Source organism: Cucurbita moschata, unplaced genomic scaffold (genome assembly GCF_002738365.1).
Source record: "Cucurbita moschata cultivar Rifu unplaced genomic scaffold, Cmos_1.0 Cmo_Scf00060, whole genome shotgun sequence".
Lineage (NCBI taxonomy): Eukaryota > Viridiplantae > Streptophyta > Magnoliopsida > Cucurbitales > Cucurbitaceae > Cucurbita > Cucurbita moschata.
In genome coordinates, this window is record NW_019268576.1 from 686,704 (window position 1) to 713,932 (window position 27,229).

Here is a 27,229-nt window from a genome sequence, read left to right on the forward strand (position 1 = left end):
TAAATGGTAATAACCATTTAAAGATTCCAATAAAATTGGAAATCAATTCAAAATACCTAAAGAAAATCAAATTTTCTATTTCAACTTTGAACAAGTGGCAAATAAAGTAAAAGGTGAAAGAGAAAGCTTATCCATTTGGATATTATAAATAAATATTTGATTTGGTGTAGAAACAATACCACTATTAAAAGAGCATCAAAGGATGCTGAAAAACAAGCAGAATGGGTAAGGAATTAAAAAGATGCCCAAAAGTCAAGTATGTGAATCATACACTCGGAACAGAATGACAGACGTAAAAGAACTCACGATCAAGAAAAATGCGTAACAACCACGCCCACCGCTAGCAGATATTGTCCTCTTTGAGCTTTTCCTATCAGACTTTCCCTGAAGGTTTTAAAACACGTTTGTTAGAGAGAGGTTTTCCACACCTTATAAGGAATGCTCCATTCCTCTATCTTAATTGATGGTGGGAGGGGTGACAAGTGACCAAATATATAGAGCAGAAGTGACCCACTCTGGGCAGATTCGTTCCCAAACCGACGTCCAGCCAATGTCTACAAGGTTCGAGCTCTCATTCAGGCTAACCCAGCCATAGCATAGCTCAGGTGGAAGAATGTATAGGAGTAACTGACAGGTTTTCCCTTTCCCTCTCATTCCTTTTGTTCTTTCCATCCTTCAAGTCCTTCTGCTTTGAGAAGAGGTTATCCCACCTGATCTTACAATGAGAAATTAGAAGCCAATAATGTCAGCACTGAACAATCTTTTCCCCTTAAAAATTCAGAGTTCCAAATATTCTCCCCTTTTTTTCCTGTGATGCAATCATAATTTGTACAAATATACGATATTACTAAATGTTCTTCAAATAAACTTTGCAAGTCCTCTTCCTTAAGCTACTCAATTCGTAATCAACTCTTCTGAAAGTTTAGTCTTAGGTATCTGCACGAAGTGTAAGGAATTCCTTACACAACAGTTCTCTCAACTCAATTCCCTCTCTTTCTTACACTGCATCTCAATATCAGAAGAATTTTTTATTGATCTTGTTCATGAATCTTCATTCTATACATCTACGAAGACAAAAATCATAACTGAGATTATTAAAAAGTTAAAATGAAGAATATAGAACCATTGGCATTTCCATCATATAACATCGAAATTAGCCAGTGACTTTGGAATCTTAAGGATCACAGTTCCAGAAAGCACCATTTCATAAACTTAATAGCCTCAAGTCAGCCTTAGAATCAATCAAATCTTTTATGCTTCGCTTTTAAGTTTAATTCAATCATATCTCCTGCAAATTCTAATTCACGATATGTACAGATGCCCTGATACTTCTCATAACATTTAACCATCACTTTTCGTATGAGGTCCCACATCGGTTGGAGAGGAGAACGAAGCATTTCTTATAAGGATGTGGAAATCTCTTCCTAGTAGACCCGTTTTAAAATCTTGAAGGAAAGCCCAAAGAAGACAATATCTCTAGTTGCCATTAATTTTAAATACTACTGGATTTAAGAAGATAAATAGAAAGCATAAGGTAGCATTAGAGAGTGAAAACAATAGTAAATATAACCTATTTAGATCAATTATGGAATGGATAGTATTTGTTCCAAGAACTTTAAAACAAATTTGTAGTAAGATGATCCTATTCGATCCAATTAGGGAGTCTACCTATTATTTATTAGTACTTTTAGAAGAGACAAACTGACATTTACTCAACTTGGGAGATGACCTTTTCTATTCTTTTTGAAAGAACCTGAGAATTGAGAGACGACTTGCTTCTTTGACTAATCAAAACTTTAACCAACTTCCATTTCAACCTATATGGATCCCGGATACATTCAATAACCGCCCGCCACAACAATAATTCTAAATTCAAGTATCCTATTTTCTCGAGTGAATTCATCATTCCTTGAAAAATTAGACCGAGGTCCCAGCGATGCAATGAGTTGCCACATTTAACCAAAATTACAGAAAACACCGTAATTCACAACCGACGAGCATACTGCGATTGATTTAAACTCGGAATCAACATAGCACACAAAAAAACAACCAAAAATTAAGCTCGCGAATCATTGAAACCACAATCTATCGCTACAATAACGACACTCGCAATATTCAGCATAAGAAGCCAAGAAAATCGAACGTACGAATAAACAATTGAAAATCGGCTAGAATAACAGAAAATTAAAGCAAGTGATGAAACTCACATGGCATCTTCTCCGTCAGAGGAGCTGCGAACTCTCTGAGAACCCATGAAACCACCAAGGAAACTCCGAACAGGCCGCAGTATGCAAGCCTAGCGGAGCACCTCAAGATTCCAGAGACGATGGAGGAGCAGAAACCGCATGTGAGAAATGCACAACACGAAAACAAGCAAGAAATTGCTTTACTCTCGACCTCAAGAATTCTGCATGATGCTCTTCTTTCTCTTCTTGTCTTGCAGAGACTGTAATTCAGTTTCGCGTGTCATCACGAAATGAAAGATTTGATCGCACTTGATGGAACTTCCACTTCTGGAAATTTTGCGCGGGTAGATGGGCTGGGCTTTAAAGTGTGCGCTGATGCGTGCAAAAGGGAACCGACACAGGCCTTACTCTGGGCCCAATAAGATTAGTGGGCCTCCTCTATTATATTGAAATTTCAATTTTATACCCATATAGTTTGCGCTGACCCCTACAAATGGGATTCGATACAGGCCTTCTACTGGGCCCAATAAGGTTATTTGGGTTGACTCCTACAAATGGACTTCGATAAAGGCCCTACTCTGGGCCCAATAAGGCTATTTGGGCTGACTCCTACTAATGGACTTCGATAAAGGCCCTACTATGGGCCCAATAAGATTATTTGGGCTGACTCCTACTAATGGACTTCGATAAAGGCCCTACTCTGGGCCCAATAAGGTTATCTGGGCCGACTCTTACAAATGGACTTCGATAAAGGCCCTACTCTGGGCCCAATAAGGTTATTTGGGCTGACTCCTACTAATGGACTTCGATACAGGCCCTACTCTGGGCCCAATAAGGTTATTTGGGCTGACTCCTACAAATTGGATTCGATCCAGGCCTTACACTTAGCCCAACAAGGTTATTGGGCCTCTTCTATTAGCATTCGTTTTAGCCGAATAGTTACAACATTAAACGTGTTAGAGGTTGATGATTCGATTTTCATTCCCGCGATTGTTGAGTTCTAAAAGAACTATTTTCATCGAGATTTTCTTTTTTTCATTTCCACAACATTTATCAATAAACAGTATTAAGAGTGAAAAATATTCCCAGAAACCAACACGGTCATTTTAGCTAAGAGGTCACCGAACAAAAAATTGTTTTAAGTCAAACACGGTTAATGATTAAGCCACCGAAAAATAAGAATATTATATGATTGAACAACTAGCATTTATATAACAAACAAAACAAAGAGTATAAATAAATAAACAATTAAAGAAAATAATAAAAGTTAGGATAAATGAACTAAAACAAAGTGAGAAATAAAATTAAAATGTAAAATTGTAAAGAACAAAGCAGAAAATGAATTATTCCATGCTACTATACTCTTCGAAAGTTTTGAAAGAATATTACAAAAAATAAGTAAAGATTGGGAGAGCCAAAATTGGGGTGGGTAGGGTTGAAAATTACAGCCTTTTTCCAAACGCAAGAATTTAAAATTTTTTTTAGGAGGTTCATGTGCTAAGAACCCTAAATAACAAGACCAAATGAACTGCCATACCAGAAGTTTTAATTTGTACAGGAAAGAAAATCAGACCAAAAGATCAAGAAGACACAAGGGGTAATGATGATGAGAGGGGGCAAAATTTGATGATCCCAACATATAACACCGTCATCAGTTTCAATGAAAGGTAAAAAAAAATCAAAATTTACATACAAGGTGGGCTTAAGTTTTAGGTTTTGTAGTTCACCTGAGCTTGTTCATCATGGAAGAAAGAAAGGGGCTCTGAACCCTAAACCTTCAAGACTTGTTATAAGAAGTTCCTCCTGGAAGTTTTGCAGAATTTGATTCATCCTCGGTGGATTTCTTTGGTGTTTGAGCTTGCTTGCTTAGTTTGAACTCCCTGATAAATTACAGAAGGAAGGACAATTTAAAAACTATTATAAATGATGTACATTGAGGCATGTAATCAAATTTTAGCATAATGTACCATGTAAGAAAATGGTCAAAGGGCTAACCTGAGAAAAGCTCAATAACTCAAGACACTGTAACCTTTGACCATCCAATCCTCACCCAGTTGAATTCCAACAACAAAAGAAAGAAAAGGGAAGGTCACACAGAAAAGGGAAGGTCAAGGAATGTGAGATCCCACCTCGGTTGGAGAAGGGAACGAAGCATTTCTTATAAGGGTGTGAATATCTCTCCTTAATAGACGCATTTTAATACCGTGAGGCTAACGGCGATACGGGCCAAAACAGACAATATATGCTAGCGGTGGGCTTGGGCTGTTACAAATAGTAAAGGAGCCGGTCACTGGACGGTGCCAGGCACTAGTCAGAGTAGGGCTAGACCCTCTCCATAGCAGACGCTTTTTCAAACCTTGAGGAGAAGCGAAAAGTCTAAAGAGGACAATATCAACTCGCGGTGGCCTATGAGCTGTTACAAGGAATTTTGAGCTCCTAGATTTATTTGATATTTTCCCCTTTACTGGGAGCATATTCTGGAATTACTAACGATAGAATTGATCTACCTCGATTCATCTCCTTAACTAAAAGTACAAGTTTAAAGCAACAAATAGATGGTATTCGATCAAACCAATCCGACCCCCTTAATGCTCACAAAGGACCTAGGAATATGGCAGTTTAACCTGCTGGTAAAAGGATACCATTCCAAACAGAACAATTCAAAACAAAAACATGATACTTGTGGAATGTATATCAAAATGAGATAAAAACTGCTACCTTCTGAACAGTTAATCTCCTAATTGATGGAGCTCTTGCCATAGAAGAAGCAGCCGCAGCTGCAGCAACACGAATTCTGCAAAAAGTATAATTGAAATAAATCAATCAAGAACATTTAATTAGTAGCGTCGTAGGTTCCGATGAACTAATTAAAAGTATTGATTGTACAATACCTTTTGTGCACATCAACATACTCATCCGTTTCATCAACAATCTCCTCCTGCATCAATTAAGAAATGTTACGGTATAGTTTACAATGATAGGTAACATTATGATCCAAAGAGAAGAGGGAGAAATTTTACCTGCAAAAGTTCTTCAAATACATCTTCAAGGGTGATGATACCAATAACTTCACCATCTTCTATGTCCTCTGAAGAATGGTTTAACCCATTTATAGAAGAAGCATCATTGCGTCGGTAAGAAGGTTGGCTACTTATGCCAGAAGTCTTGGAAGCTCTATCGATATCAAGGACTACATTATCTGAATTCTCGTCCTGCTTACGTAGCAAAGGAGTTTTCAATTGGGATTCCACGCCTTTCTTTTCCTCAGATTCTTCTCCATCCAATGTAGGAGGAAGAGCCTTGTTTTTTCCTTTTACTTTCACCACAGCAGCCATGTGGCTACTCCCTTTCTGAAATTCGTTCAATATGTCATAAAGAGGCATGTCCGAGGGGACCCTGACATTCATAAGCAAACAAATAAGTAAATAAACAATTCAAAAATGTTTCTCAGAAATTGGTTGGGGAGGGGGGAGGGGGGTGCGAGCAGCAAAAAAGCAAACACACCTGGGAATCCTCCGAATGGAAACCGCACTGACTTGGGTCTCCGTTTCAGGTCGTACTGTTAAAAGACTTTTCACCTGATTCCAGAAGGGTAAAGAGTTGAACCAAAAGAAATGAAGAAATTAATAGGCTATAAAGAAAATATTGCAAAATCTAGAACAGGAAAATACAATTTTTTTTATTCATGATTATCGTAATGCCTACCAGTAGAAGCCCGATAACATTCTTTGGATTCCCAGAATAGACAGGAACTCGACTATGACCACGAGCAAGGATTTTTCCCATTGCTTCCCTGAGTTATTTGTTCAAAAAAATGTTGAGAATACAATCTTTGAAAAATACTCCCTAAAGTATCTTTAAAAAGCTCAGAAACTCACTCCAAATAATACGAGATTATCGAAAAAAGTAGGAATAAGAATTCACAAAAAAAAAATCCAGATATTAACGTACATGCTCCTTTAAAAATTACTGGGAAATGATCAAGAAACAAGAACTACCAACATTTTTTTATCTAGCTGGGCAACCATCTGGAGTGCCGTAAATAATTATTCCCTAGGAGACAATTAAACTCAAGAACTACCAACTATACCGTATATACATTGAAGGAACTAGGAGCCAATAGCTGATACTGTGAATGTTCACTATTATAATGACAAAGACAAAGGTAAAAGCTAATTTCAAAAGGTAAATTTTTCAGCAGTCACCACCGTTGAAGTTAAGAAATTATAAAATGGTGAGAGCCAAAACTTAAGAGCACCCTTACCAGTCCAATTTTGAATTTACATCCAAAGAAAAAGTTGATTCAATGGGTGTCATAGCCTCTTCAGCTGTCTGTTCAAATTAGATATGAAACAACTCTAATAAGAAACAGTTTAGAGGGAGGGTGTATAAAGAAACTATCCAACAGAAGTAAAAGATAAACAAGTCGATGCATTAAACAGCAGCTACCTTTTCAGTTAAATCTAGAGCACCACTAATGATTGTTGTTTCATCGTGGGTGAGTTCGCCACCCTTTCCAGCCTATACACAAGAACTGAGGTTTAAAAATTTTAAAAATAATGGAATTTAAAGAACTTTGCAGCAAACTTATTCACATACCTCCAGACTGTGGATGGAGACAAGAGCCTTTAATTGTGCACGCCTAAACAACGCCTCATTGTGTCCCAGTAAACAGTCAAGAATCTGAAATGCAAGAGAATTTTTTATTGCCTTTAGCAGTCAAGATAAACGAAAGAGAGGATGAAATTAGTGCCAACGTAAAATAACAGGAAGCAGCCAACATTTATTAAATAGGGTCTCAACAACCTTAGTTCATTTCAATACTACGATGCACTAATGCCTCCATATGCCCCCAATAACCCACTACACAAGAAAAACAAGGAAAAGAAAATAAAAATCGTAACGGTATTATCATCCATATAAACACTTTGAAAGTCGTACATACTGCAATAGCAAGCCTGCATACTTATCCTGCATGGAACCTTTCAAAGAATAGCTAAAACCAAGGCATAGCCATCGGAAGCCATTGGCTTGCAATACCCTGTGATCCCATTTTCAGCAACTACAGCTAAACTTAAAATGGCCCTCGAGGACTGGCAACGATATTGTACAAAACATACAAAGGTGCAAAAGATATCAGCCAAGCCTCCTCAATTAGGCTCTTAAAGGTGCTATGAACTACTTGAGCATGCACCCAATTCTTTTATAAGAATTATACAATTAATTTGAATATAGTATTTATCGATAGCAATTTTTCTAGCTCGATAAAATCCTTGCATTGACAAAGACTTCATCTCTTACTTTTTCGAAATCAAGAAAATTTCGTTCAATTTATGCAACTTACATGCTTAAATAGTTAAACAAACAACATATTTAGAGAAAATTACCTTCCCAATGGGATAAGCAATTGGATAGCAAATCACCATCAAAATTCGTACAAGACACACAAAATTGGCACCTACAGCAAGTCCATACCGGGTGCATATTGCTTGTGGTATGACCTAACAAAAACAGAAGACATTCCACAAAAAAAGGATAAATCATTCATATAAAGGAATCAAGGTTAAGGAAAAACAAATGTCAACATACCTCTCCAAATGACAATACAAATGTCACAGAAAGAATTATAGCAAGATACTGATTAAAAAGTTTATCCAAGTATATGGGAAGTGCCTGCAGATAGCAAATGCAAAAACAGTAAGGAAAAAAACTGTGCCAAATTCAATATGGAAACCATTAACATAAGAACGAATATTGAGGAGTAACATTTGACTCTCATTGATAAATCCCAAAATTTACAATCCTAATTTCACCACCTAAATGTCAGCCCCATTTCAAAAGAAATGAAGAACGCCTCTGTTTTTTACGCACTCAGAAAACGATTCCTGGTCCAACCAAGTCAATTACCTCCATCGCAATGGCATTGCATAAAAGCAACGTAACAAGAAGCTGGTGCTGTTTCTGAACCACGGGAAGTATAGCCGCTGAAAGAAAAGAATCGTCGAATTCAATACAAATCAGAATGACACACATTCTTAATCGTAAGGCGCATACATGATGCAAGCTAGAAGCCAACACTGAAACTGGAGAACCAACCACCCGCAAGAATTCAAACACACAAATACAAATCCCAATTTTCTTTTTATTAAGAACCGAATCGAATCCCAGGTGAATTGACGGCTGAAGAATCAGAATAATAATCAGAATTTGAAAACAAACCTGCTTGTTTCTTCTCCTCAGCGGTGCCACTCCGTTGAAGAATTTCGAGGTCGACGAGACCAAGGGACATGAGACCAAGCGTCAAACCGGACATGATTCCAGCAAATAGAACAAGAACGCAAGAGATCCCGGCGTAGGTAAACCATAATAACGATCCAAATGGAATTTCACCGGCTTCCGGTTCCAAACCCGAATTCCGAGTCGCCATTCGAGTCAACATTACTGCATTTATAAAATGCATCGTTAATCGTGTTCTGATTCTCCTTTTTCCTCCTTTCTTCTTTCTGTATCAGCGCCGCAGAATCTCTCTCTCTCTCTCTCCCTCAGCGGTTCGCGGCGGAAGCGTTTCGGGTTTGTTGATTTCCCGGCAGACTGTTTTTTTTTTGTTTAAATTTCTTTTCGTCTAAATAAATTAACAAATATTACTTCGTGATTTTCTGTTTATAAATATTGTAAATAAAATATATTTTTTTAAAATTAAATTACAAATTTATTTCCTTAACCAAATGTCTTTTAAATATTGTAGATGGGCTAATCCATATGGGCCGAAATTGAAATTTCGTTATGGGCCACAGTACAACAACCCAACGCTATGGCCCATATAAAACTCGGCCCATGGTTTTGACGGCCCAATTCCATGACCCAAATTTGGTTGACTTTTGCTTCAGAATTTATTTTCGTTAAACCCTTTTGTAGTTCATGATATTGCTATATCATTATTAACGCAGTGCTGTTAAAACATTATTTTTTTATTTTTAAAATTTATTCTGTTTTTAAATAAAAAAACAGAATATAATTAAATTAATCCGTCTTTTCAAGGGAGGGACATCGATTAAAATAAAAATTAAAAAAATATCTTGAAATGAAAAGAGCTAGTGGGTATATATTTTTATTTTTGGAACGTGACAGAATTTTCTTATCTAGATAAGATGAAATAAATTATACCTGTAATTATAACTAACAAAATAGTGGGTTAGGATTTTAAAGAAATTTGATTGGTTGATTTATAATTTATACTGTGTCGCCATAAAATATAGTATAATGTCACATCATATCATATATTATTATAATATATGTTAGTAGTGTGACTAACTATTATATTCTAATATGGAATCAAAACTTTCGAGTTGTGCTCCACTAACAACCTTACACATTTGCTTAAAATTAAGAATCTTTATGTTATATTTCATTAGAAAATTAATGGGCTATGGATCAATATCAATCACATCCAAAGTTGTTATATTTTTAATATTTTAATATATAGTTGAAAAGGCTATGATTAACGCATTATTTTATAGCACTAAAACAAACATTTTTAAATTAATGCCCAATTGTAAATAAATGTGTTAAGCTAAGTATAGTTTAGTGGATCAAATAAATAAAATTATTTATTGATTTATTATATTAATTACACAATAATTTCCTCGTTTAGCTAACAAAGCATGCATCCACACACTACCTAAAATTTTAAAATTTACATTTAACAACAATATTTTGGTGATTTAATTATAATAATTGCATAATTAAAAGACAGTTAAATTTGATTTAATGGCGGTGGTCGGAATATTGACGGTGTAAGTATTTTGACATAGGAATTGGTGAAGGATTTTGGAGGCCGGCTCGGTGACGAGCGCCTCCCAAACATGGTCGGAATGTTGTTTGTTGTCACGGTGTTGGAAGACTTCGGTGGCGTCAATGCGGTGGAGATTCCATCCTCGTTTGCTCCGAAGGCGGCGGATGTTCTGCCATTGTCGGAATGCCAATTTTCTGGTGTTTTCCTTTATCTTCAAAATGGCCGCTTCGAGAATTCTAGATCGCGCTCTGTAATCGGTGGCGGAATCCATCTCGGCGCGTAGAAACGCGTCGAGTTCAGGAACTCCAATGGCGCGTCGGATCCCACGCGTGTAATCGTTTTCATTAGGATCGAATAAATTCCGTACCTCGTTAATGAAGCCGTTGTCCAACATCCGATCGACGCGTTCCGACACGAAGGAGTGTAGGATTGGTAACGACACGTCGACCCATAGGAAGCAACACTCGTATTGGTATCGGAACTCAGCATCGCCGTCGACTAAAGATTCGATGAAGGAGTTGGAGCCGCCGGCCACGATGGGGAGCCGGTGTTTTCCAACAATGGAGTTTATCGTTGATGTGGCGTGGCGGCGGAAGTCCGCGAAGGTGAAGTTGGAGTTTGGATCGGCGATTCCAAGGAGGTGATGTGGGACACCACAGCATTCTTTTTCGGTTACCTTATTGGTGACGACTTCGAGTCCTTTGTAGATTTGGATTTTGTCGGAGTTTACGATTTCAGCTGGGAAACGGGTGGCTAAATCGACGGCCAACCGGGACTTTCCAGTTCCGGTTGCACCCATTACAAACACTAATTTATCTTTCTGCCGGAAAAATGGCTTCAAATTGACGGTGTTTGTTCCTTGGAAGTCTATTAGCGGCGGCTCCGCCGCAGCTTTCTTGCAGCTCGCCGACAAGGAAATTTTCATTATTTCCTGAAAAAATTAAACGCCAAAGCAACCGATAATTAAATATAGCTTCTATTTCTTGTAAGTCACACTCTTATTAAATTAAATGTTAATTCAAAATAATTTTTAAAAAAATGCATTCAAGCTCCTGTATTTTTTTTTCCGAATATAATTAAATTATTAAATATTTTTAATCTTATTAAATTAAAAATTTAGACATGAAAAATATGGAGCACGAACATTCATTAGTTACGAAAAAATAAAAATATATTTTTATACGAGCAAAACTTACGTCGGATAATAGATGGAAGAGAAGTGTCGGTATACGAAGCCTCCTTGTAGGACGTTGAGATGAACTAGAAGATTACGAGTATATAAAATAAAAATATATAATATATGATATATGTTTGTTTTGTTGTTTTTTTTGCTCCAAGTTTATGATCAATCACTAACAAATGATGATCATCTAATATCTCTCCACAAAGCAATGATAAGATTAGCTTGGGGTATTTATATATGCTGATGAGGAATGGCTAAGCTTCGCTAGTTTACACATTTTTATTTTATTTTATTTATCACTTGACTTACCTATAATTTAAAATATTTATTCGTATTTTAATATTTGTTTGTCCTTTTTAGTTAACAATGGGAACTATCGAATATCGGTGAACTTAAATATGTCTCAAATGATAAAAATATATGAGATCAGAGCTACGAATTATTTCCTTCCAATTTCACATGTTGTTCAACTAAAGAAAATACATCTAACATTCAAATTTAAGAAAAATAATCGACCACTTATTATATTTATAAGAAAAAATAATGCATAATAAAAATATCTTTAAAAACTTGATATATTATCTTTAAAGAAATTTCATAGATTTTCAAAAATTTTAAAATTTTTTTTATTGTGAATATAACACCTTATAGATTATCTTCAAACTTTTTAATATTACTTACGTGAATATTTTTGAAACATGGTATTAACATTTTAAACATAGTTTTTTTTTTTTTAATGTTTTAAAAAAAAGTTTAAAATGTGTTTTTTAAAAATTCAAGAGTATTAATTACCTTTTAAAAAATCAAATATATTTTTTAAACTCTTTAAAAAAAATTTAATATATTTTTAAAACAAAATATTAACTATTTTTATTCGATTGAAAACTAAAAATAAAGTGATTATTAAAACAAAACTCAAAATTAATTGCCATAGAAAATAATAATAATAATAATAATGTGAAGTTGTGGGACCCGGTCAAAGGGAGAATGGCTGAAGTGGAGTTTTTAAAATAATTTATTTGGTTTATTATTATTAATATATTTTTTTTTTCTCTTTTAAATTTGGTGAGAGAAGAATTAATTGAATTCCATGGTTTCTGAGTAAGATAGCAACCCTGCCTTTTAGTGGAAAGGAGAATCTCTACTATGTGTAAATAAGACTAAAGCTTAAATAAATATACATTTTATTTCAATTTATGAATAAATATAATTACATTTATTAATGTTTTTTATAATTAACTTTAAAATTAAATGAAATTTAAAATGGCTTTTTAAAAATAATGGAAAATAATAACTACTGTCATAAAGAATTCTTCAATTTAGTTTCTAATTTTTTAAAGTTTTTTTGTAATTATTTTATTTTATATGTAAAATAGTATTTAATAATATGTGAATTGAATCATATTTAATAAATTAATTGATTTTTTTTTAAATATTTCGATCTTGGCCAAAAAAAACTATAAGCTATAAGTCCGTACATGAGTCAACTCAAGTATAAAAAATATTCCAAAGATATAATACAAAAATAAATGGAATATTTCTTTAGTCATGTCTTTTGGCCCATAATTTAATTAATATTATTAGACGATTGAATAATAAATTTTAAATTTAAATTTAAATAAATAAATAAATAAAAACAGCACCCACTACGTACAATCGTAGTGGGCTGGTAGTGGGGGCAAAAAGAACTTTCTTTTTAGATACCTAAATTTTATTTATTTATTATAAATATTTGAGGAAAAAGACAACCTAATAAACAGTAAACTTAGAATAAAAAATCATGAATTAATTTTACCTGAAATAAAATTGAAAAATAAAATATAATATAAGATGGATTAAAAAATAAAATTAATATCTTTGTGATATATTATCTTATTCTAAAAAATTTATTCTCATTTTGCAATATTTAAATTTGTCACTTTCCTATCATTTAAAAACAATAGTGTACGACTAGATCTTAGTATTATTTATTGATCCTATAGTGGCATTATCTACATGGTGTGCCACTTGACCTTCAATCTCGAAATCCGTCTCTTCAAATCTATATCATTATTTTTAAAATAAATAAATAAAAGTGAGATTCTTTTGAAAACTTTTTTCGTTTTCAATCTTATTTGAAATTTACTTCCGTTGATTATGTTTGTACGTTATAACAACCATATATTATACAGTGGATCAGGTTAGTTGGGTCCAATCATACAAATGGGTGATACTCGATCATGTATAGAGGTAGCACGAGACTAATTTCTCTATCATGTTTTGAAATTCGTATCCAGCTCCATTTTTTTTTTTAGCTTGCGATCATGACCATCGGTCCAATTCTATTCGGGTTTTTCTTATACCTAAAAATTAGATCTTTTTTTAGCTTTCAATAGACGACCATCCATCCAGTTTCATTCGAGTTCTCTTTACACCTAGAAATTAGAGATATAACGGAAGCGAGCGATCATAACGAAATGATCTCGAATCTAGAAGTTTGAAAATAAGTTGCGCACCAACAAAATGGATGTTGCTCCATTATTTTAGATCAATTGTGGCCATGGTTGTTCATGTTCTTTTGTTGGCCAAATATAACAACACTATGCACCAACTTCCAATATAAATCAACTTTCTTTTTAAATAATAATAATAAAAATTAAATGTTTAAGGTTTTCTCAAACACACACTTTTGTATTTTTCCTCAAATAACTAAAAAGTTTTATGATATATATTATCGACAGTTAATCTCATTATATCGATATAAGATTTTGATTAATTTTCAACTAATAATTTTTTTTTTAAGTTTATCGATGTTTGAGTGTAAAAATTTGAATCTCTAATATTTTTGTTACATACATCTTTTTAATCAGTTAAACTATGCTCAAATTGACGTTATATACATTTTTTTAAAAATAGTTAAATATTACTACGACGATTAAATATTTTGTAATATTTTTTTTTAATAAAAATACTCCGTTTGGAGTTGTGTTTAATAGGTCCTAAAAATGTTAATAATGTTTAATAAATTTTTAGATTTTCAATGTGCATGTGACACCCGAGTAAAAAAAGAGTACAGGAATAAACCGAGATCACATTCAAGTGAGAGCTATTGTATTGTATATATATATATATATTTATTTATCCCAACTTATTTAGAAATAATTATGCCCACATTTTTATTACTATTTTGATAAAAAATTTGAAAAATACTAATTTTTTTTTCTTTTTTAAAGTTAAAGCATTATCATTAACATAATTACTATATAAAATAGCATTTTCAACCCTTTTATTATTATTATTATTATTATTATTATAATACACCATTTTCCATGTGAAGTTTGTGCCCAATTTGCATGCTTATGCTTTGAAATCAAGGCATTTTATTTATTAATTTTTTAAGAGCTCAAGGCTTTAAATTATTTAATCATTTGATGACTTTAATCTCTTTTGTAATTTTCCTAATAAAATTTAGAATGGGCTTTGGTTTGTGGCCTTTATGATCCAAACATTGGCCCGAGAAGAAGAAAAAAGTTTGGATCCAATCCAAATTAGAAAAGAGGAAAGGACATTAAGATCCCAAATTTCACGCCAAAACTCGAGATCAAAATTGAGCTTTTTCGCTGTAATCTTCGTTGTGATTTCAGAGGAACTTTACAGAGACAGAGAGCAAGCGATACTGCGGGTAGTTAATTGTTGGTGTTTTTGCCATTGATGGGCGGATTGGGATTGAGATTTAAGCCAGTTTGCTATTTTTTTAGTGGTAAAACCTAGCCAAGAAATCTGGCAAACCTTGGGGGATTGAGGGCTCGCTTGTCGTTGAAGCATTCCGTTTCCGATCACAACGACGACGAGGAAGTGTGCAGGCCTTGGCGTCGCAGGCTTTTTATGGCTTTTACATGGCGCTCCGCCCTCAAGATTACCGCCGCACTTCTACTTCTTGCTGCTGTAGTAACTGCTTGTTTCACCCTCCCAATCGAGAAGGTATCAAATTGTCGTTTTCAATAATTATTTCTCCTGCATTCTTGTTTCTCGTTCTCTATTTGGTTGATGGCTATTGCTCGTGGATTTTTCTTAATTTGCCACGGTTCTGGAAGTTATTTGAGATGGCATATCCATATCCATATCCATTTCCATTTCCATTTCCATCTGTTCTTGAATTGTGTTTGAGTTTTAAATTTGGGCTCTAAACTATTCGATCAAATTACTGGTCTCTGTGTAAGCTTTTGTTCAAATTTTATCTTCCTTCCACGGGAAAGTATTGATTAATGTGTCTGTGTTTCAATTTATAGGGTGTTTAGTTGTTTCAACTGATGAGCTATATGCTTGAAGTCTATGTGCTAGCTTTCGAGGCTGAAAGATTCATGACGAATTACTCATTTCTAAGTTTTAGTGTAATGTCATACAATTTGTATCGAACTCATATTTGAAATTTGACATCATATTTCAGATTCTGAAGGACTTTTTACTATGGGTTGATCAAGATCTTGGTGCTTGGGGTCCACTTGTGCTGTAAGTTAATGTAGCCAGTCTCTTGTAGAACATTTCAAGTTGCTTTTAGATTTTGTATCTCCACCATCGCTTTCCTTTCCCCTCATTATTGTAGATATATTTGCAGGTCTGTTGCATACATTCCTTTGACAGTGTTGGCAGTTCCTGCCTCAATACTCACTGTAAGCATCAATTAATCCTTCGAATACCTGGTAAAAGGTATAATGTGTAGGGAAGAATGCCTCTAGAATGAACTTACTTTTATGAACTCAGATGGTTCGCATTATTTGTCTTTCAGCTTGGTGGTGGCTATCTATTTGGGTTACCTGTGGGCTTTGTTGCTGATTCCATTGGTGCAACTGTTGGAGCTGGGGCAGCCTTCCTTCTTGGACGAACTGTAATATTCAAAACCTTATGGTTGTCTGTACTCCATAGATATTCTGTGGATTTTAGTATTTAAATATAGAATTATTATTAGGAAAGATCATTTTTTGTTTGCAATTCATAATTGCCATTATTGGATCAAATACGTTTCACTGCTAGTTGGATGACCATTCTTTTCTGGCATTCTTTACAGATTGGGAAGTCATTTGTTGTTTCCAAGCTGAAGGATTATCCACAGTTTCATTCAGTTGCCATTGCTATTAATCGGTCTGGATTTAAGGTTTGTCTAATTTGTTTATAATCACCTTGTTTGTTTACGGTTTTTGAGTAGCATATGGAGGAAGGCTGTCATCTGGAAATTCATGTTCCTTTCATGACTCTTCATCAATCTATAAAATCACCTGTTTCTTCTAGGTCAATGGAAACGAAATAACACCTTGTTTGTGTGGCTTCCAGTTTATTTGCTTTTTTTGTTTAATGTGGATAAACAGCATCGTGTGTCTCTTTAATACCAATTCTTGTTTATGGTCATACTTTATATTGAACTAAAATACACAATATGTTTAGTCTGCTCATGAAACATTGGATGAAATGAATGGTAGCTTTTCCCCTTCCCCGTGAATGTCATGTATCTATGGAAAAATGTTTCTTCCCTTACATTGCACGATAGGAAGCATACTGAGTTGTAAATGAAACCATATAGTAAATTTTGAAATGCAATCCGAGAGGTAAGAGATGATTCAAATGCATTTATTTTGCTAAACTATGATATATGATTTAAATAAATTGTGGGTTGGCTTTTCGTTTCTTTTTCAAAAAAGAAAAAAGAAAAAGAAAAATTGTAGGCTGGCAGCTGAGCGATTGTGAATGAGTGGAAGTTGATGTAGAATATTTGGCTATATAAACTGTTTCTTGGTGCCTGGAAGAAAAGTTAATTTGCATCTTAGTACCTATGAAGCAAGCTGGTGATATGAAATAAGTTATTATTTTGTTTTAATTAGATTGGCTTCTATGGTATTTGTATTTGAAATGACCGAGTATGGTACTTGTTCATACTTCACCCAATGTGTCCATATGCCACCCGGGAACAGTGAGGACTAAGTTACACATAATATTGTTAGTGACCCAAAATCTTCACTTTTGCAGATAGTCTTACTGCTCCGGCTTGTGCCCTTACTTCCCTTTAACATGTTGAATTACCTATTATCGGTGACTCCCGTTTCATTAGGGGAATACATGCTGGCTTCATGGTTGGGAATGATGGTAATTTCTGAACATTCTTCTTATAACATCTAAAGTAACCTAACGTATTTCAGATCACAATTTTGGCGTAACTTGTATGTTCATTAAAGTGCTCCTATGCAGGAGCACAAACTGTTGGTGGCTTTTGTTTCATTTGTTTGGTCATCTCTCAATGTAAAATGTATTAAATTCGTCTCTCCAAATTTTATTTTTCTGTTTATCTGTAGTGCATGGATAGGCTTTTTTATTTGGAAGGAGTGATAACTTTATTGATTATGATGTCATGATACAGTTCAATCTATGAATATTGTAGTTTTCAGCCCTTTTGGCTCTTGTTCATCCATGATGATAACTTCATTGATTATGAAGGTTAATATTATATATGATTATGGATATAGTTCTAGAGGCTGAAAGAGAAATGGCAAGGTGCCTTGTACCATTTAGAAACATTTTGGGCGGATTATCTCTTCCCTACCCAAATCTAGCTCACTCTTAGCTTACCTCACCTTGGCCATTATTTTGGCACAAATACCCCCTCCGGGTGATTACCATGCTCGCTTGTTACGAAAATAATTTATTCCTGCTCTATTTTAAGGCTTGGGTAAGAATACCTCTTAATTGTTCTCTAGTCTTCACATATCTTGTGGACACCAACCCTTGTATTTTCTCAAGAATGAAATGGAAATCCACTTCAATATTAGAACATAGCTTTGAATGTATGATTATAAAAAAGGACAACTATGCACAATAACACATATTTTATAACATAACTTAAACCGTCCCTTTAAGCCCTATATTATTCCCATGGCCCTTATTACCTCATGGCCATATATCATTCCCACTTGGCCAACCCATGATTGTTAGATAATTTTTAATATGTAGAGGGTCCTAGCATATTGGTTGGTTATTGTTGAATGATATGATATCTAGGCATACATTGTTCTACATCGAGGTGAAAGATGGTAATTATACAAATTAGTGATTCTTTGTTTTATTTCTTTTCTTTTGCATGTGGGCATGATTCACATCTCTATGCTGAGGAATCATGACATGCTTTGTAAATGTCTTGATTTATCAACTTCAGGTACTAATTTTAAGATTTTGATCCATCACCGTCTCTATTGTAGCCCATCACCTTTGCATTAGTATATGTTGGAACCACACTCAAAGATCTTTCTGATGTTACACATGGTTGGGGAGAATTTTCAAAGACTCGTTGGGTAAGTGCTTTTTATCTTCAACGTTGGAGAGGGAATGTAACACATCTCTTTTATGGCATGTTCCTAGACAGCCCAAAGTAACACTAACCTCATGAACTAAGAATATTCATTTATCAAAAATATGTTACCGAAGTACCACTGATATTTGAAGAGCTTCCACACTAAATATATCTTGTGTTCTTTCTCGTCTGATGCATCTTCTTTCTTTTATTTGTGGATGCAGGCATTCATAATGTTAGGTCTTGTGGTATCTGGTAAGTTAATATTCTTTGCAGAAACTTGTACCCTTTTTCTGGGTTTTCTTTTCTTGTTTGTTTTTTTGTTTGGCTGGGTACATTTCTATGAAGAAAAAAGGTGGGCAATAATTCTCAAGAACGGTGCGAGACCAAAAAAAAAAAAAAAGAAAAGAAAAGAAAAGAAGGAAAAAGGTTGTTTAGTCTTATTTAAAAAAGATTTGTTTCTTGTATGCCATCTGCTACTCAGCAGGAAAAATCTTTGAGCATCTTTGTCATCGTAATGTGATACGTCAATTAAAATAATTAAAACAACATTGAATGCTTCAGGTGGAAGAAGAGTGCTTAATAATTAAAATAGTATTTGATATTCGGCTTTAATTTATAGTAAACTGAGACATTGAACTTGACTCAATTAAAGATAAAAGGAAAAAAGAAAGAAAGAAGATGGAACGTACCCCAAGCCCCTTTTCTGACATTGATTTGCATGCAGTGGTTCTGGCGTACTGCGTTACCAGAGTTGCCAAGGCTGCTTTGGAAAAAGCTTTGGCCGAGAACGGAGATGCTGTTGACTATTTGGGTATCTCCTCGCAGCTACCCATCGTAGCTGAATCAGCGCCTGTCGATCTTAATCAGCCCCTCATAATCAAGATTGACTCTCCTCCAGATGACTGCAAATGAAAAGATAACTATTTTGACATGTAAATTCTTCATTCTCCTCTTTCAATAGGCCAGGCTTCCCTAAACAAAAAGGTTTTATTTTTGTTATATGTACAATCCATATTCCATAACATAGAATCTAGTTTCTTGATATAGAACGACCAGTTTATAAATCAAGCATGTATTAAAGTAGCTGATTGTTTCTTTTACCATTACATTACAATAAATGTGACATTTCTATAGATTTTAGTGTTCGTTTAGTGAGTTATCTCCATGATCTACAGTGATTTCTGGCACCGAGTCTGATTTGTTTCTCAAATGGTAGGCATGTTGTTTGTAACTTTTCCTGTCCTTGATTAGAAAAAGAAAAAGAACTTCAACTGTACTGAACCCTATTCTCTTTCTCTATCATCATCTTCTCCTCAAAACAAGATAACTTTTGATTCCCTACTCCAAGACCTCCTTGTGCCTCTTCTTTACCATTAGTCTCTTTATATAACATTAGAGGACGTTAAGGTTCATGCTGCAATATTCTGGTTCTAATTTAGTTGCCTGCAGCCCGCATCGGTTGGGTAGCCATTGTGGTGCTGCTGCTCGCATTGCTGATCATCATCTAGCAAAGCGCCTCACAGCTCGCAATAGGTTAGCTTGTCCTAAGCATGGTTCAGTTAAATATTTTTGTATGCTATGATGAAAGGTAGTTGTTAAGCCATCAAAGTTGTTGATTGATTGTTATAATTATTATTGGTTCACTAGAATATAATTCTGAACTTGACTTCTTTATTTTTCAGGATAATCACCTTTGAATGAATCACTTAACTGATTGGAATGAATGATTGTTATTGGTTCACTTGAGTTCTTAACTTTTAGGTATCCCGCAGTAAATACTTTTGACCTCTGTCTTATTACTAGGCAGAGAAGCAATCAGTAAATGGAAAAACTCCCATCTGTCAGAGACTTGTAATCCAAAATGTATTGTCTCATTGTTGTTTGTTGATTGATAATCTTATCATAGGATATTGTTCTTCAGATAGCTGCGATGGTAGATGGTGGATAGAACTGCGTACGAGGACCACTCAGAAATTAAGTCTCTTTTTCCTTACAGTCTAAATTTCAAAGTTCATTCTTATGCATTCATTTACTATTTACACCCTTGTGTGCCAAGTTTATGAGCAGCTGCACAAGCAAAGGTCAGAAACCATGTGAAATGGGAATGCTTTTGTAGGTCAGAGATTTTTTACCCTCATTATTATTGTTATTTCCTTCTCTTATCCAACATCTTTCAAGTTTCAAGTTTCAAAACAGCATGTAGTGCCTCATTTGGCACCCTCTACACATATGGAAATGCCATAGCACAGTTGTTTTGAAAACCCCCTCTTTTAGTGTCACACCAACAAAAGAGCACGTTGAATCGGATCCCAAATCTAGGCTTTGTAAATCCCCACCCCCACCCCCACCCCCACCCCGGCCTCGATTATATGATAGGTTTATCTAACACAAATCCTTCTCATTATTGGTTAGGGTTCGACAGCGTCGGGTAGATCAACAACTTATTTGGATGTAGGGATAGAGAAGACTATATGTAGTTTCGAGTAAATGTGGTTGAAAAGTTGTTTTTGCAAACAAGGGTATTGTTGGTGATTAAGTCATTGTCTTTTAGCTTAAATTAAGGGAAGAAAGGCATTTTGTTTAGGTGTTTTGTCTCCTTTGAAGAATTAGCCTTTTCAGGTAAAGCAACCCCTTCAATGGAAACAAAGAAGGAGAGGGAGAGGAGGAAGGGGGAGAGGCTTTTTGGACTTTTAAGGAGGACAAAAACCGATTTGCTTAGGAAATAAAAGTATGTTGTTGAAGGGAAATTCAAATCTATATTGCATGAAATATTGTATAGTTTAATGTATTGCATACGGCCTACATTATAAATACCAATGTTTACACTCTGACAAATTTGTAAGCATATTCCTTTTCTTCTCTACGATGTTACCAGAGTGGATGTTTGTTTTTATAAGCAAAATTTTACATTAAGAAAGAAAAAGAATAATATTTAACATTTCCGGGGACAATTTTTGAAGCTTTTTGAAATTAAGATGTATTATTGAAACAAGATTCATATGTTAAAAGAATTTCATACAATTTAGTAAAAAACGGGTAGATAACAGCCTAGAAACTATAGCATAAGCATAGCTTAACAGCGAAGACATTGAAACAAACCGTGTTTTTTAACACGGTTTCATATGATAATTAGGAAGGCCCAGATTAAGAGTGCGAAAAAGAATGAGAGTATTAGCAGAAAAGGGGCATTCATTGGTGAAGGTCATTAATGCACATAAATCCAAGGTTGTGAAGAGGAAATTCCGCCCAAAAAGCTAATTCTTTTACAGCCCACTGTTAATAAAATCCAAAGAATCATAACAGTTCTGAATTGGAGGCTTATCTCGTCAAGCCGAGCTGAGCCAAACTCTGTTTCTTTCCTTTTCTTTTTCTCTCTGTTTTTGTGAACTTTCTTTCCGTCCAAACACTCCACTGGTTCAAACAACTAGAGAAGCGAAGGAAGGAAGTAGAAATGTGTTGTAAAAAACAATATTATTAAATAAAGCTCCAATGGAAGATAGAGTGATAGAGTAAGGCTTTGGACAACCTCTCTCTCTCTCTCTCTCTCTCTCTCGCCTCTCTTGGTTACCTTGTTTGGAGCCAAAGTCCTCAAAGAAGGAAGAAATATGGATGCCCTTTACAAATCCCTCTCTAATTAGCCTTCTCCTTCTTCTTCTTCACCTCGTTTTTGTTCTGTTAGATCTACGACTATTCATTCCTCTGGTTCTCCTCCATTCTCTTGGTTTCTTTCCTCTGAGACGAAGCAATGAGTAAAGAGGAGTTTCTGAAGATCAAGGTTTGCAACCCCATTTGTTTTGTTTTGGAGATTTGTGGCGTAATATGATGTTTTTTTGTTTGTGGGTTTATGTTCTGTTTTGTTGCTCTGTTTCAGAAATGTGTTCTTAAAGTGAATATCCACTGTGATGGATGTAAGCAGAAAGTGAAGAAAATCTTGCAGAAAATTGATGGTGGGTTCTTGTTGTCCCTTTCTGTTTCTCTTCGATTTTTGCTTTTGAAGTTCTATCTTCTTGTTCTCTGTTTTTTTTCCTTCTTTTGTAATGGTTTTCTTTTGTTTGTGTTCGAAATTTTTAGGGGTTTTCACTATAGATATAGATGCAGAGGTAGGGAAGGTGACAGTCTCTGGAAATGTAGACCCAGCCACTTTAATCAATAAGCTTGCGAAATCGAAGAAATATGCAGAGATTTGGGGAGCTCCGAAGGTAAATCCCAGCAATAACAATGGCGGCCAGCAGAGCCAACTTGAAACTATGATGAAGAATTTGCAGGTTGACAATGGAAAAGGTGGGGGCAATAATAAACAGGGGGCTCAAAAGGGGGCAAATAATCAGCCGAAACCGGGCAGCGGCGGTGGCGGTGGCGGCCTGCCGCAGTTTTCGCCGCAGCAGCTTCAACAGCTGCAGCAATTACAGCAGCAGATGAATGGGTTTCAGCTACAAGATCCGAAGCTGATGCCAACGCAGCTGAAGGGTTTGAGAATGCCGCCGTTTAATGATCCGATACCGGCGAATCAGAAGGCGGCGAAGTTCGATTTGCCGGAGGAGGAGGATGATCTGACTGATGATGATGATTTTGAAGATGATGATCTTGAAGATGATTTTGATGATGATTTTGAAGATGATTTGGATGATATTCCTCTTCCTCCGAATAAAATGAAGCCTCCGATGGGCGGTGTCGGTGGCGGTGTAGGCGCCGGCGCCGGCGCTGTTGGTGGCGGTGGGGGTGTTGGTCAGATGCCGAACATGATGATGATGAATGGGAACATGATGAATTCGAATATGATGAATATGCAGCAACTAATGAACGCTCAGAAGGCTGCTATGGGAGCTGATAAAATGCCCGGCGGTGGCGGAGCTATGCCAATGCCAATGAATGGAATGGGCGGTGGAGGTGGAAATGGAGGAAAGAAAAGTGGTGCTTCCGGCGGCGGGAACCAGAGTCATGGCGGCGGTGGTGGTGGCAAAAATGGAGGCAAAAGCGGCGAAGCTAAGAATGGGAATAATAATGGTGGGGCTCACAAGAACGGCGACAATAGCGGCGGCGGTGGCGGTGGCGGCCCAATTAATACTGGCAACGGCGGGAATAGGATCGGTGGTGAAATGGGTCATGTAATGAACGGTGGTGGTCCTCGTGGGTTTCCAACCATGGGTGGTCCTCACGGACTACCGGCAGGAGGAATGTCCGCCGCTGCTGCAGGCGGGGCCGTCCGCCCGATGGGAAACATGAACATGCCAATGGCACAAATGGGCAACATGCAAATGAGCCAAATGGGCTCGATTCCGGCAGTCCAAGGACTACCAGCGACTGCCATGAACGGCGTCGGACACGGCGGTGGGTATTTCCAAGGACCAGGCGGAGCATCGGAAGCAATGGGTGGAAATCCATACCAACAGCAACAATACATGGCGGCCATGATGAACCAACAACGCGCCGCCATGGCCAACCAACCAATGATGTACGCACGGCAACCACCAGCGGTGAACTACCTCCCGCCGTACCCATATCCGCCACCACCGCCAGGCGGCGACAATTACAGCCACTATTTCAGCGACGAAAACACCTCAAGCTGCCATGTAATGTGAAAAATCAAAAGAAAAAAGAAACCCAGAATTTGCAGAGCCTTCCCACCATGGTTCGAGCTCTCAATTATGGTGATGAAATTCTGGTGTTCACGACAGATAAAAATGTTCAGTTTATAGTTGTTTTTCTTCAGAAGCTCAAGAAATCCACACCAAAAAAAAAAAACAAAAACAAAAACTTGGAAATTTCGATTATGCTCTTATCTTATACTTTGGGAATTAATGGTTTTTAATTGTCAGTAATCTCTCTCCGTTTAACTGTTCTTATCCTAATTAGGTTCTAAATTATGATTAATATTAGATTAGTGGGAGTTTCTCTTAATTATTATGGGGTTGTGGTCTTTGCTATATAAATAATGAAATATAATAAGAATCTTTTCATTTTCTAAAAAAAAAAAAATCAGTTCATTGTAAAATTACAACTTTGTCCCTACATCTTTCCCCAATTCCAATTGCTTGATGTGTTCCAAATTGGGATTTACAATGATTATTATTATTATTATTAATTCATTTATTATTTGAGAAGCCTCATGTGGTTTGCTTCACTTCCATGGCTATGGTATGACATGAATGTTTGTGAAGTGGACCTCACCCTATGAGCTGGGGTCCCTTTCAGTTTGTCTCCTTCTCTTTTTTGTTTGGGTCGTTCTTTTTTTAGTTTAACAAAGGAAACAGGGAGGTTCGAACTTTTGACATTTTTAGTTGAAGAAATATTACTTTAGCTGTTCGAGTTATGCCCTCTCTCCTGTAGACCAATGCAAAGATTAGAGACCCGAGACTTGAACTAAACATCTAACTCTTTACCTTCTAGTATTGATTCAAATGCGTTGAGAAACGTTAAAAACTATTTAATGGGCCTTTTAGTTTTATCCCTTCAACTTCGTATTAATATTTAAGGACGTATTTGACATAATTTTAAAATTTGAAGGGTTAAATTTGTAATTTCACTTTATTTGAAATATTGATGAGGGGAATGAATATTAATGAGAATAATATTGAATTCTTTTGATTTGGATTAGATTCTTTGGTACAGTGAAAAAAATAATTAAAACTATAGAATGATTTGAGTTGATTTATAAGGGAATATAATGGTCGTCAATTTTCATTTTGAATTATTTAGTATAATTATTTTCATTGAAATGAATAAATTGATGACCTAAATTTCTCAAAAAAGATTTTTTTTAAGTGGAACAACCTTTTATCTTACCTTCATTTTCAAACTCTTTCAAGTGTGAAGAATATATTCTCTTACTTCAATATTCTATTTTTATAAAAGTAGAAAAAAAAAAGAAAAAATTTAAGATTTTTGTCTTTTATAGATAAATTTTGTGACGTCACCAATTAATCAGTAAAAGTTTTATTTAGTTAAACAAACGCTCGAGATTTATCTCATAAAAATTTAATTTAACTAATGCTAAATTTAATTACCTTTTTTCTTTTTTGTAATGTTTTGAGTTAGGTAACGTTCACATCAGTTCAATCTAACTAAAAGGGTATATACGTTAAACTCTCTTTTGACTTTTGAGTAATAAAAAATCGAGACCCTTATGATGGGTTTACTTGTTTTTGCTAAGAATCGAGACTCTTATGATGCAAATGTCGTTTTAAGAACTGGGTACAGATAATTGACGAGAAATTTACTAAATCTACGAACAGTGGGAAAAAAAAGATAAGAATCTTTAGTAATACATTAGACGATTATAAGAGTGATAACTCGATTTATGATTAGGAGAGGGAGTCGGCAAAACCTCCGATCTCGAGCCGGGATTCGGGGGATTCGACAAAATGGCAGTGTAGTATAGATGCTAGAAACCTATCTATCTTGTTCAATCTCAAGTTCTAAAAAAAACAAACTTTAGTACACCTTTGACATTGACCACCTAACTAAACTATCTTAATACTTTGAATCAAAATTTTGGAAGATCCAACGGCTGAGATTTGTTTGATGCAAGGAGTCTAGTCTTGTCAAAGGAGCCCACCAATGAGAAGCCTCCCATCTGTTGATCATCAACATCAAGATAAAACCTTTATCCCATCTGTCCAATCAGAGGGTTACTGATGTGGAGCCCTATGTGAGGTCGCCAACACCTGATCGCCGCTCAGAGATTTGATTCTCTGCGCCGGGTCGACCAGATCTAATGTGGACTTGTGTTCTGATCCGTTGGATTGATAGAATATTTCGAGAAGGTCAAAGGTGTCAGATAGATGAGTTTCAGGTCATGCTGCATGGTTTGCACGGGTGTCAACTTGAATGAAATGAATCTCACACAAAAAAACAACTATTAATTTAATTAAAATATTTGATTTCCAATAAATAAATTATTTAAATCCTCTTCATTTTTTTAAATAAATATATGTATTTTTTAATTTTTATATGGTAAGTTTGAATTTTATATTTAGTAAATATTTAAAATTTCAAATACATTCTAATAAATTATTCATATATGCAAAAATACAAAATTTATGATTCTATTAACATAAAATTATAAATATTTTTAAATTTCATAAACAAAAAATATATAAATTAGGTCCGATCTTAATCTTAAAACGGGTTGGAAAAAAAAACTCGAAACCAAATTGAATCTAGATCCGAAAATAGGAACAAAGGATTGTAAGTTCCGCACCGTAAAAGTAAAAAGAGAGATTCAAAATATACTATTTCGAAGTTTTTTCCTTTCGCTTTTCTTTTTTTCATCTAGGTTACTTGTTACGTAGGTTTCTTCATTTACACCATTCCATTTTCTTTTTACTATCCATTTTCTCGTGATTTTTGATGAACCGTCAGGGCACACTATTCGATCATTAGTGTCAAGCCAATCTAATCACTACTGTACAATTGTTCTCACGAGAAAGTTATCGAGAATAATGACTAGTTCAAGTGAAAGAGTAGGTTGAGTTCCGAAAGCGGGTCATGATCGTGTCGGAGTCGTGACGTCGTGCGATTTGAAAAGTACGACCGTGATACCAAACACGTCTCTTCCGATCTACAATACTCATGTACCGTTGAATTAATATCCCGAATCATAATGGATCATCCATTATATAATAAGCATGGTAAGATTAATGAGAAGGGGTTATTAGTCAAAAGTAAAGAACGTAGTTTGTAAATTAAGTAAAGCACTACTACGTCAAAATCGGAGTTGAAAAAGATTAAATTTATAATAATAATAATTATTA

At 35.3% G+C, this 27,229-nt stretch overlaps 4 protein-coding genes and 1 long non-coding RNA gene across 5 annotated transcripts; 2 read left to right on the top strand and 3 right to left on the bottom strand.

The window, feature by feature from the left end:
* Positions 1 to 1,548: 1,548 nt before the first annotated feature.
* LOC111436778 lies at positions 1,549 to 2,539 on the bottom strand. Its single transcript, XR_002709330.1, has 3 exons — positions 2,208 to 2,539; positions 1,806 to 2,002; positions 1,549 to 1,664 (listed from the first exon to the last, which is right to left on the bottom strand). It is a non-coding gene; the product is annotated as an uncharacterized LOC111436778 (long non-coding RNA).
* A 1,103-nt stretch (positions 2,540 to 3,642) lies between these two features.
* On the bottom strand, positions 3,643 to 22,091 carry LOC111436794 (DUF21 domain-containing protein At4g14240-like). Its single transcript, XM_023074531.1, has 14 exons — positions 22,003 to 22,091; positions 8,406 to 8,723; positions 8,094 to 8,170; positions 7,776 to 7,859; positions 7,574 to 7,687; positions 6,786 to 6,869; positions 6,636 to 6,707; positions 6,451 to 6,518; positions 5,892 to 5,979; positions 5,691 to 5,764; positions 5,207 to 5,582; positions 5,078 to 5,124; positions 4,905 to 4,980; positions 3,643 to 4,066 (listed from the first exon to the last, which is right to left on the bottom strand). The coding sequence occupies exons 2-14, from the start codon at positions 8,644 to 8,646 to the stop codon at positions 4,013 to 4,015; spliced, it is 1,455 nt and encodes a 484-aa protein (XP_022930299.1). The 5' UTR covers positions 8,647 to 8,723; positions 22,003 to 22,091; the 3' UTR covers positions 3,643 to 4,012.
* On the bottom strand, positions 9,820 to 11,344 carry LOC111436795 (adenylate isopentenyltransferase 5, chloroplastic-like). The gene is made up of 2 exons (XM_023074532.1): positions 11,175 to 11,344; positions 9,820 to 10,909 (listed from the first exon to the last, which is right to left on the bottom strand). Exon 2 carries the CDS (start codon positions 10,901 to 10,903, stop codon positions 9,929 to 9,931), a length of 975 nt encoding a protein of 324 aa, XP_022930300.1. The 5' UTR covers positions 10,904 to 10,909; positions 11,175 to 11,344; the 3' UTR covers positions 9,820 to 9,928.
* LOC111436796 (TVP38/TMEM64 family membrane protein slr0305-like) lies at positions 14,735 to 19,627 on the top strand. The gene is made up of 9 exons (XM_023074533.1): positions 14,735 to 15,121; positions 15,588 to 15,649; positions 15,756 to 15,810; positions 15,927 to 16,025; positions 16,206 to 16,292; positions 17,159 to 17,275; positions 18,382 to 18,474; positions 18,698 to 18,728; positions 19,201 to 19,627. The coding sequence occupies exons 1-9, from the start codon at positions 15,026 to 15,028 to the stop codon at positions 19,386 to 19,388; spliced, it is 828 nt and encodes a 275-aa protein (XP_022930301.1). The 5' UTR covers positions 14,735 to 15,025; the 3' UTR covers positions 19,389 to 19,627.
* Positions 21,889 to 24,374, top strand: LOC111436793 (heavy metal-associated isoprenylated plant protein 33-like). The gene is made up of 3 exons (XM_023074530.1): positions 21,889 to 22,251; positions 22,348 to 22,423; positions 22,548 to 24,374. Exons 1-3 carry the CDS (start codon positions 22,222 to 22,224, stop codon positions 24,053 to 24,055), a joined length of 1,614 nt encoding a protein of 537 aa, XP_022930298.1. The 5' UTR covers positions 21,889 to 22,221; the 3' UTR covers positions 24,056 to 24,374.
* Positions 24,375 to 27,229: the final 2,855 nt, after the last annotated feature.